Below are 12,107 nucleotides of genomic sequence, written 5' to 3'. Positions count from 1 at the left end.
TTGGGGTTGTTTTGTATTGTAAAAATGTTGAAAATCTGCCAAACAGAAATACTGTAAAAAAAAATAGTCGGAGGATCTCTGTGGGGTAGCCCTTTAGTCAGAGGGTGACTGTGGGGGGAGGCCCTTTAGTAGGGAGTTCCTATGGGGGGGTTCCTTTAGTTAGGGGGTTTCTGTGGGGATTCCAACAGTTAGGGGACGGGGGGTAACTTTAAGGAGTTACCCCGAGGTCCTCCACGCCAGGCTCACATTTGGTGAGACCTGTAGTAATCCCTGCCCACGTGATTCCCAGCCCAGGGGACTAGAGTGGAGGGCCAGAGAATAGCGTACTGGGCCTGCTAAAGGGATGCAAATGGATAATTAAGATGGATTTGCATTTATTTACATCCCGCCGCCAGCGGAGGGTCAGAGCATCACGTTGGGATCGGCGCCCACCGACGCCTAGCTACCATACCGATTTTGTGATTTACCGTTGCGTCGGGGACCCCGCTTCCGACGGCAGGCGGCTGAGAATTCGGACCTCGGTTTTGCATTGTTGACTTTTTTTGTTACATTGAGATCTCATGTTGTCTTTAAAGCTAAGGGCCGCTGTTTCATGTTCTAAGCTTTTTGATTTGATTCAAATTATTGTGTGTTGGAAGAACAAATATTGGCTCATGTCAGCATGTCACCAATTAAACAGGAGCAGGCTAGCAAATGGCAAACAGTGAACGTTAGTCTGGCATTAAAACATTTTGTGACTCTCCACCACTCTGATTGCAATATAGTTATTTGAAGCTAGCATAAAAAGGGTTAAAGTTTTGTGTTTGCAATATGTACCTGACTGGTTCTTTTTTTTTGTCTAATCGGTAGGATGTCCATTCCAACCAGCACTATTCACTATGAGCTGAATCGACAGAGCAATGACCTCTTCATCACCAACAAGCAGTCATTTTTATGCCAGCGAATGGGAGTCATGGTTGCATTTGAGGCATTTGAAGATTTAGTTAAGTAAGCATTGTCCAAACCAAGAGTATGCAAGAGTTATTCCTGAATGTTTCAGTTTTTTTAATATTCTTTTACAGGATATGAGCATCATTGACGAGGCCAGCATTTGTTGCCCATCACCAAATGCCTTTTGAGAAGGTGGTGGTGAGCCACCTTCTTATACTACTGCAGTTCCTGTGGTGCAGACACACCTGCACTGCTGCCAAGAAGGGAATTCCAGGATCCTGGCCTCAGCAATAGTGAAGGAACAGCAATATAATTCCAAGTCAGATGGTGTGTGACTTGGAGAAAACTTGCATTTGTCCTGGATGGTGTTGAGCTTCTTGCGTGTATTGAAGCTGCACCCACATAGAGAGCAGGCAGAATTTCCAGCCTCTGATTTGTTTTTTGTAGCTGGAGAAGGGTGTGCAGATAGCCTGGGTCACATTGAGATCCAAAAAGACGAGGTGTTGGGCATCTTGAAAAATATTAAGGTTGATAAGTCCCCAGGGCCTGATGGGATCTACTCCAGAATACTGAGGGAGGCTGGAGAGGAAATTGCGGAGGCCTTCACAGAAATATTTGAATCCTCACTGTCTTTAGGTGATGTCCCGGAGGACTGGAGAATAGCCAATGTTATTCCTTATGTTTAAGAAGGGTAGCAAGGATAATCCAGGGAACTACAGGCCGGTGAGCCTTACGTCAATGGTAGGGAAATTACTGGAGAGAATTCTTCGAGACTGGATCTACACCCATTTGGAAGCAAATGGATGTATTAGTGAGAGGCAGCATGGTTTTGTGAAGGGGAGGTCGTGTCTCACTAACTTGATAGAGTTTTTCGAAGAGGTCACAAAGATGATTGATGCAGGTAGGGCAGTGGATCTTGTCTATATGGACTTCAGTAAGGCCTTTGACAAGGTCCCTCATGGTAGACTGGTACAAAAGGTGAAGTCTCACGGGATCAGGGGTGAGCTGCCAAGATGGATACAGAACTGGCTAGGTCATAGAAGGCAGAGAGTAGCAATGGAAGGGTGCTTTTCTAATTGGAGGGCTGTGACTAGTGGTGTTCCGCAGGGATCAGTGCTGGGACCTTTGCTGTTCATAGTATATATAAATGATTTGGAGGAAAATGTAACTGGTCTGCTTAGTAAGTTTGCAGACGACACAAAGGTTGGTGGAATTGTGGATAGCGATGAGGACTGTCAGAGGATACAGCAGGATTTAGATCGTTTGGAGACTTGGGCAGAGAGATGGCAGATGGAGTTTAATCCGGACAAATGTGAGGTAATGCATTTTGGAAGGTCTAATGCAGGTAGGGAATATACAGTGAATGGTAGAACTCTCAAGAGTATTGAAAGTCAGAGAGATCTAGATGTACAGGTCCACAGGTCACTGAAAGGGGCAACACAGATGGAGAAGGTAGTCAAGAAGGTATACGGTATGCTTGCCTTCATTGGTCGGGGCATTGAGTATAAGAATTGGCAAGTCATGTTGCAGCTGTATAGAAACTTAGTTAGGCCACACTTGGAGTATAGTGTTCAATTCTGGTCGCCACACTACCAGAAGGATGTGGAGGCTTTAGAGAGGGCGCAGAAGAGATTTACCAGGATGTTGCCTGGTATGGAGGGCATTAGCTATGAGGAACGGTTGAATAAACTCGGTTTGTTCCCACTGGAATGACGGAGGTTGAGGGGCGACCTGATAGAGGTCTACAAAATTATGAGGGGCATAGACAGAGTGGATAGTAAGAGGGTTTTCCCCAGGGTAGAGGGGTCAATTACTAGGGGGCATAGGTTTAAGGTGCGAGAGGCAATGTTCAGAGGAGATGTACGAGGCTAGTTTTTTTACACAGAGGGTAGTGGGTGTCTGGAACTCGCTGCCGGAGGAGGTGGTGGAAGCAGGGACGATAGTGACATTTTAGGGGCATCTTGATAAATACATGAATAGGATGGGAATAGACAGATACGGACCCAGGAAGTGTAGAAGATTGTAGTTTAGTCGGGCAGCATGGTCGGCACAGGCTTGGAGGGCTGAAGGGCCTGTTCCTGTGCTGTACTTTTCTTTGTTCTTTGTTCTTTGATTTCAGTCAGGTGTTTAAGCATGATCCAGATTACAATTCACCCAAATTTAGTCATGTTTTGGAACTTAGAGATTCTCACTGATATGTACCAAACCTTCTGGAGGGGGGAATGGAAGATGTTGGCAATAACAGCTCCTCAGAGATCAGAGTGCACTTTTTAAAGGGTGCCCAGATCTCAAAGTTAAGTTGAAGGTCTTCAACCCCAACCCCCCATCCACGGACATCGCTATCCCCATAGACATGGGTAAGATCCCCACCTAGCACGCCCCCATCACTAAATATCCCCCCCCCTCACACCACTTACGCATGAGAGCAACCCGGCCCTACCCTCATCCCCATCCAGCCATCCTCATTGGTATTAGGACATCGCTCCCCCCCACCCCAAAGTGAGCATACTCCAGTATGGGGTCACTGAAGGCCCCTTCCCACGTACTTGCTTCTGAGCCTACCTCCTTCTTAGCCCCCCTTTCACACCCCCTCCCTTCTTCATCCCCTTTCACATTTCCAACCTCTTGAACCCCTTCAGGCCTCCCCCCCCCTGACGCTGCGTCATTTGGGCCAGTGAATCCCAGGAGCCGGGAGACTCCAGTTTTGACCTTGCTGCACATATTTAAATGGCATTTAAGACACGTTTAAATATGCAAGTCTGTTTCACCCCCAGCATGTTTCAGCACAGCTAGAACCCCTCCAGCAACTTCCGTCCCCTCCAAGGTCAACCTCAGTGTACCAAGGTCCCATTACTTGATCTACTTTTTTCATGTTCACAGTAATCCTTTGTGAGAGGCCTGAAACTTCCTCAGTGTGGCAGTTTTCCGGCAGATTGCAATTCTGATTGGACGCGGCCTCGCTGTAATTGCAAAGCCCCTGTCTCGCCCAACCTTCCTCACTCAGGCTGGGTGAGACAGGAGCTGCAAAGCGTGCCTCCGGCTCCATTGGCGAGGAGTAACTGGGGTGCAGGGAAAGAATGGTCTTTTAGGGCATTCGGTGTCGTGAGGAGACATTTAAAGGGACAATTTAAAGGGAGAAGGTAAGTTTCAAAGGGACGTAATTCAGACAATCGGGGGGGGGGGGGGGGGGGGGGGGGGGTTGGGGGTTGGGTGAGAGACAGGGAGGGTGGTGGGCCAAGGGAAATGATCTCAGGTGGGGTGGGAGCAGGACCCGTCTTGTGGGGGGGGGGGGGGGGGGGGAGAAGATTCAGTCCGGGGGGGGGAGTGGATTGGGGGGGAAGGGGTGGATTCATAGAACATAGAACATACAGTGCAGAAGGAGGCCACTCGGCCCATCGAGCCTGCACCGACCCACTTAAGCCCCCTCCTAACCTTTTTTGGTCACTAAGGGCAATTTATCATGACCAATCCACCTAACCTGCACGTCTTTGGACTGTGGGAGGAAACCGAAGCACCCGGAGGAAACCCACACAAAAACGGGGAGAACGTGCAGACTCCGCACAGACAGTGACCCAGCGGGGAATCGAACCTGGGACCCTGGTACTGTGAAGCCACAGTGCTAATCACTTGTGCTACCATGCTGCCCTTCAGTCATGCGCGAGGGGAATTGGACCATGGGGCAGGTGGTTGGCTGCGATATCTGCCCAGGACGGGTGTGGACTAAGGGCTGGAGAAGATCTGTCCCAAGGGAGATGGGAGGAGTGGGGGGGGGGGGGGGGGGCGTTGCTGTTCCAAGGAAGGTGTGAAATTGGGTGGGACTGGGGAGAGGGGGTTGGTTGTGTGAAGAGTGACCTGTGTAAGACTGGGTCTGGGTGTTTGAAATAGTTACTCTGGAATTAGTAGGGCTTTTTTTCTTCTAACGCTTTCAAAGTAACTGTCAGGACAAACCATCCGGAAGTTGGCGATTTTGAATGGTTTCGGTTGGATGGTTCCCAGACCAGCGCCATTGTCCAGGGAAAATTGGCACTTTTGGACAATTGTCGGGTAAACCTTTTTTATCGGCACCTCCGAGAGAGATTCCCCAGTGTGTCATTGGGGTATACCATAAACGTGTCGCTGGGGAACCAGGAGACATAATCTAAGGTTCATGGGTCAACAATCGCATGTTTGTCAGGGGCACAAAATTTACTTCACCACCTTCACCGTTGAATCTGAAACCATCCACATGTGTCAGGCTGCTTGGCTGACATCTTTGTAAATGAGCTAGAATTTAGAGCAACTGAATATCCGGAGAAGCAATGGCATCCTGCTGCCACACACTGTGTGCCCTGACCTCAAGCCATTCTCAAGATGCCAAACCAGATGATGTACGACCTCCATGTTCCTTTTGACTCCAAGTTTGACTTGTGCTACACAGTTCACCATGGCATCCATCACTGTGACTTGCTACTTGCAACTCAACAGATTGCCTCTTTCCACGTTTAGTCAGCCCCATTGCTGCAGAAATGACACTTCCTTCATTATCTCCAGAGTTGATGTCTTTACTGAGCTCTTCTCTCCATATCATGTAATTACACTCCACCACTTGCATCCTTTCCTCATATTACATCTTGCCCACTGATCACCTTTCCTTATTGCCTACATGCCCTTGTTGCTCACTACCTATGTGACTTACTCCACTGTGGCATTCCATCCTGTACACTTTGCCCTTCTAACTTTGGATTCCTAGGAATACCCTCTTCCTCCTCCTGCACTAATACTTGAAAGTGAGTATGTCGGATGTCACGTGATGTTATCCATGATCCAAATGTCTGCCAAGACTTCCTGTAGAAGCTCAAATAATATCATCATAGAATTTGCAGTGCAGAAAGAGGCCATTCGGCCCATCGGGTCTGCACCGGCTCTTGGAAAGAGCACCCTACCCAAATAACCCAGTAACCCCACCCAACACTTAAGCGCAATTTTGGACACTAAGGGCAATTTATCATGGCCAATCCACCTAACCTGCTCATCTTTGGACTGTGGGAGGAAACCGGAGCACACGGAGGAAACCCGCGCACACACGGGGAGGATGTGCAGACTCCACACAGACAGTGACCCAAGCCGGAATCGAACCTGTGACCCTGGAGCTGTGAAGCAGTTGTGCTATCCACAATGCTACCGTGCTGTATCAATTTGGTTGAGGTGTTAACAATGCCATAGATTGAATTGAAAGAGAAATTTGGGCTCGGACTCGTTTAGGTACCACCAAGTACAAAATTCTGTATGACGGGTGCTTCCAGCAGTCCAGGTGGAGCCAATACCCTTGTTGGAGGGGATCCTTTCCTGCTCAGGGTTTGAAGAGGGTGGTACATTTTTGCAGGGATTCTGTGGGAGGAGCCAGTCACATTGGAGACAGTGAAAGCCAAATGGGGGAGGGGCTCGGGCCCATATTGGAGCAGGAGGCCCTTTTATAGGGTGAACTCCATGTCCTTGTGTGCGAGGCTGAGCCTGGTCCAGCTGAAGGTAGTGTTTAGGACGTACCTCACCAAAGTTAGAATGAGTTGTTTCTTTGGAGGTGTTGAGGATAGGTGCAAGTGTTGTTCGAGGGGCGGGGGGGGGGGGGGGACCAATCACATGCACATGTTCTGTTCCTGACCCAAGCTTGTGGGTTTTTGGTTCTCAGTTTTTAGCACCATGTCAGCGATACTAACATGGATACTAACATGGAATTTACATAGAATTTACAGTGCATAAGGAGGCCATTCGGCCCATCGAGTCAGCACTGGCTCTTGGAAAGAGCCCAATCCCACACCACCTTATCCCCATAACCCAGTAATCCCACTCAACCAACACTGAGGGCAATTTTGGTCACTAAGGCCAATTTAGCATGGCCAATCCACCTAACCTGCACATCTTTGGACTGGAGCTGGAACCCTGTCCTTTAGCGACTGTATTTGGGGTTTCAGACTTTCTGGAGCTGCGGACGGGTGCGGGGGCAGATGTCCTTATCTTTGCATCATTGGTCGCTCGGATGTGGGTCCTGTTGAGTTGGAGGATGGCATCGCCACCCAGTGCCTCCTGGTGGCTGGGGACTTAATGGAGTTCTTGTACCTGTGTGGGGGTCAATTGAAGGATTCCACCACAGATGGCAACATTTATACTATATTCAAAGAATTAGTCTCTGTTGGCTGCTGGCGGGGGGTGGTGGGTGCCTTTTGAGAGGGATAAGGTTGCATCAATTAATTTATTATTTTTAGGTTCTGGTTACTGTTGTCTGTATTTTTGTATTAAATAATAAAAGGTTAATAAAAAATGTTTTTTTTAAATTCTATGGACTATATGCCTGCATGCATCAGTGGTTTCAGAAGAGAAGAAATGCAAGGACGGTTTTTAAGGCATTTGTAAAATAAATAAAATAGTTGTCTGATAAACTATTAGAAAATAAATTTAAATATCTATTTTGGCGGATTTCCTAGTCATTGTCATGGCTCATGCATTCAAATTGAAAGTCGCAAATGTGAATTTATTCACTCTTTCCATATTGTGCAAAAATAGCTCCTGAAATAATACCAATGAAAGCAGAATAGATTTAGTGTATGTATCATCTGTTCGCCCAAACTGACAGTATAAATTATCCAATGCCTTCTACTTTTAGCCTGTCAATAATTTGAATATTTATACCCGTTAAAGAAACTTTGAAGAAGTGATGGCCTGCTTTGCTGACCCATTTCTGGACAGTCCGTTGTTTTCTGATCAGGAGGATGTTAAGGTGGGTTTTGATCTACTCGCTTTACATGTGAAATTTCAATCTCTGAACGTGTGCATTGTATCCTCGGGCTGTGTAGACATTCAAAGTAACACTTAATTTAATAAATGGAAAATGCACTAAGGAATCCCAGGAGAGAAAAAGCTAAAAACGGAGAGAAAGAAGGCACCTCAGCTGAGGAACGTTGAAGGACACCAAGTTTGGGATTTTAAAGCTTGCACATTACAGGAGAAAGGCAGAATGATTTGGATTAGGAAGCTGTGATGAGAATGCAGCCAGGAGCATAGCCATATTGTTGCTATATTGTGCTCAGGTTTGGATATCTTACTTTATGAAGGATGTCCAAATAATGAGGAAAGTGTAGCGTTAATCAATAATATGATAGCAAGGATGGATGGCTTTAGGCAAGATGGTTAAAACAGGAACATTTTTAAAGACAAAGATTTAAGAAGGATTTTGGGGGCGAAAAAGCTATTTCATTAGTTGTAGCTGATGAATTGATAAGAATCAAGCTTAAATTCTAAGTTAATCTCCAATTAAAAAGTAGAATTTGGAGGATTTATTTCATGGAGAAGGTTGTTAGGACATGTTCTACTAGAAATTGTGGTGAAAACAAAATCCATATTGCCTTTTCCGTATGTTGGGAGAGTGGAATCGAAGTGACGGATATTGTTGAGTACAGGGTGATGAATACGTAGAAACATATGTAGAAAATAAAAGCAGGAGGGGGCATTCGGGTCTTCGAGTCTGCTCCGCCATTCATTATGATCATGCCTGACCATCAAGTTCAATACCCTGATCCTGCCTTCCCCCTGACATCCTTAGATTAATTTAGCCCCAAGAGCTGTATCTAATTCCTTCTTGAAATTACACAATGCTTTGGCCTCAACTACTTTCTGTGATAATGAATTTCACAGATTCACCACTCTCTTGGGTGAAGACATCTCTCCGCACCTCAGTCCTAAAAGGTTTACCCCTTATCCTCAAACTATGACCCCCTACTTCTAGACTCCCCCCACCATCGGGAACATTCTTTCTGAATCTACCCTGTCTAATCCTCTTAGAATTTCATAAGTTTCTATGAGATCGCCTCTCACTCTTCTAAACTCCAATTAACATACTCCTAAGCGACTTAGATTCTTCTCACATGACAGTCCCGCCATACCAGAAATCAGCCTGGCAAGCCTTCGCTGCACTCCCTCCATAGCAAGATCATCCTTCTTCAGATAAGGACACCAAAACTGCACACAATACTCCAGCTGTGGCCTCGCCAATGCCCGAAACAATTCAGTGAATCATCTCTATTCCTACACTCAAATCCTCTCGCTATGAGGGCCAACATACCATTTGCCTTCTTTACTGCCTGCTGTGCCTGCACGCTTACTTTCAGCGACTGATGCACGGATGAATGGGGAGTAGTGCCGGGCAGGTCACAGGCAGTGAGTCTTGGATGAGTTTGATAACATCAGAAAGTTGCAAAGTAGGATGCCTGAGAGACCCATGTCTAAAGGATAACACAGCTGGGCTGACTAACCCTCCTCCTGTGCTATCAAAAATCTTTTGATTATAGAAATAATAAGAAAGGCAAGGTCGGAACTGGAATGACAGAGCAAAATCAGTAAAATGGAGATAAAACATAGAACAGTACAGCACAGAACAGGCCCTTCGGCCCTCGATGTTGGGCCGAGCATTGTCCGAAACCAAGATCAAGCTATCCCACTCCCTGTCATGGAGTCAGTTACCAGTTAATAGTAATAATCTTTAATAGTGTCGCAAGTAGGCTTACATTAACACTGCAATGAAGTTACTGTGAAAATCCCCTAGTCGCCACACTCCGGCCCCTGTTCGTGTACATTGAGGGAGAATTCAGAATGTCCAACTCACCTAACAGCACGTCTTTCGGGATCTGTGGGAGGAAACTGATGCACCCGGAGGAAACCCACACAGCGCAGGGAGAACGTGCAGACTCCGCACAGACAGTGACCCAAGCCGGGTCCCTGGCGCTGTGAGGCAACAGTGCTAACAGGAAATGTGGGAGGGGGGGATGAATTTTATGCCAGTGGGATTTTATGGTCCTGCCAAAGTCAATGGACTTTTGAACGGCTTGCCTCATTTTATAGACGCAACGGGCTGTAAAATTCTGCTCACAGAATTTCAATAGACACATCTGAGTGACTGTTACTGCTTATCTTATAGGGCCTGAAAGTCCATTGTTAATTATAAATAACAGCCTTTTTAAAATGTTATTTGTTTAAACAGAGCTTTAAGGAGGAACCTATCCATATTCTGAATGTTGCCCTCAAAGAAGTCGATTGTGAGCAGGATGATGAACTGGTGCCGATCTTCAGCAGATTCTGCCAATCAAAGGTCTCTATAAAACCTGCCTTTCAGATTTGGCCCATGAAAGGCTGCGGCTCATTTGGTAGCATTCTCACCTCTGAGTTGAAGCCCTGTACTCAGGGAGTGCTGCACTGAAGGGACAGGGCTGCTGGACGAGATGTTAATCTGTCCCCTCGGGTAGATATAAACAATCCCATAATACTATTTTGAAGAAGAGCAAGGGGAGGGTATCCTTACCAATATTTGATCCCCCAACCAATAATGGATAATTGGTAATAATAATAATCTTTATTAGTGTCACAAGTCGGCTTACATTAACACTGCAATGAAGTAACTGTGAAAATCCCCCAGTCGCCACATTCCGGCACCTGTTCGGGTACACAGAGGGAGAATTCAGGATGTCCAAATCACCAAAAGCACGTCTTTCAGGACTTGTGGGAGGAAAGCTGTGCACCGCGCAGACATGGGGTAAACGTTCAGTCTCCACACAGACAGTGATCCAAGCCGGGAATCGAACCTGGGACCCTGGTGCTGTGAAACAACAGTGCTAACCACTGTTCTACGGTCATGTTGCTGTTTGGGCAAGTTTGCTGTGTGCAAATTGGCTGCCATGTTTCTTACATTGCAACAGTGACTACATTTTTTTTAAAGTGCTGAATTGGCTGCAAAATGATTTAAGGTGAAAGGTGTTATATAAATATTTTTCTTTTTCAAAATAGTTACGAGTCCTGTCTCATGGAAATGATAGTTTTGTTGCTGTTCATCACAAGTGATTTGAAGACATACTGTGCTCAAAATAGGTTCATTTTTACATTAGAAAAATTTAAATAAATGATTTAAACTCATTCTTCATGTGTCCTAACTTTTCCATCTCCACATCAATTGCATTTTGAATTAGCTAATACCTTTCCTAACCATTGGAGAACTTACTATTTATTTATTTTTTAAACTTGTTCATGGGCTGTTGGCATCGCAGTCTTTGCCAGCACTTATTGCCCATCCCTAATTGCCCTTCAGGGGGCAGTTAAGAGTCAACCACATTGATGTGGGTCTGAAGTAACATGTGGACCAGATCAGGTAAGGATATTTGTGAAGCAGATGGGTTTTACGACAATCGACAGTGGTTTCACGGTCATTGTTAGACTATTAATTCCAGATATTTTATTTCAATAAATATTTTATTCTCCTCCTTTTTCACATTTTCATCAAAATTTACAACAACAGATAATCAACAATAACAACAAATACAATGGTAATCCCCAGCCAACAATCCGCTTATCCCACCCACCCTCAAACAGCTCCCAACATTTTGAATGCAAAACACCAATGCAAAAGAATTATCAATAACTTATACATTCCAACCCCCCCCCCCAAACAATGTTCAATGCCATCCAATTCATGAAAATGCACGATGAACAACGCCCATGAGTTGTGGAAACCTTCTCAACTCGAACTTTACTTTTTCGATCGTTCAGAGCTCCAGCAGGGGCCCCCTGTCTCGCCGAGGCACAGGGCGGAGACGCCGACCCCCACTCCAACAGAATCCGCCTTCGGGCAATCAGCAAAGCGAAAGATAAAACATCTGCCTCCGCTCCCGCTTCCAATCCCAGCCGATCCAACACCCCGACTATGGCTTTATGGGGACCCGGTTCAAGTCTCATGTGCACCACCTTTGAGATTACCTTAAAGACCTCCCTCCAATACCCCTCCAGTTTTGGACAGGATCAAAACATATGAACGTGATTAGTGGGGGCCCCCCACACCATTCACAAACATCCTCCATCCCCTCAAAAAAGTCGGCTCATCCTTGCCCTTGTGAGATGCGCCCCATACACCACCTTCAACTATATCAGCCCCAACCTCGCGCACGAAGTTGACACATTCACCCTCCGGACCACCTCACACCATGACTCCTCCTCAATATCCTCCCCCAACTCTTCCTCCCACTTCGCTGTAATCCTCTCTAGCGATACCTTATCTTCCCCCAGAATCACCCCATAAATCTCAGACACCACCCCCTTCTCCATCCCCTCTGTCGTCAATATCTCTTCCAATGGTGTGGGAGCCGGCTCCATCGGAAAGCTCTGTA

The 12,107-nt window shown here is 46.3% G+C and overlaps 1 protein-coding gene across 1 annotated transcript in view; it reads left to right on the top strand.

Annotated features, from left to right (window-relative positions):
• The window catches only part of acacb (acetyl-CoA carboxylase beta), a 188,630-nt gene that overhangs the window by 111,812 nt on the left and 64,711 nt on the right, over positions 1-12,107 (top strand). Inside the window, 3 exon segments of the mRNA XM_038815904.1 lie at positions 850-987; positions 7,603-7,681; positions 9,938-10,045. Coding sequence (XP_038671832.1) covers positions 850-987; positions 7,603-7,681; positions 9,938-10,045 — 325 coding nt within the window.

This window comes from Scyliorhinus canicula, chromosome 1 (genome assembly GCF_902713615.1).
Source record: "Scyliorhinus canicula chromosome 1, sScyCan1.1, whole genome shotgun sequence".
NCBI classification, from domain to species: Eukaryota; Metazoa; Chordata; class Chondrichthyes; order Carcharhiniformes; family Scyliorhinidae; genus Scyliorhinus; species Scyliorhinus canicula.
This window is presented reverse-complemented; position numbering and strand designations above follow the sequence as displayed.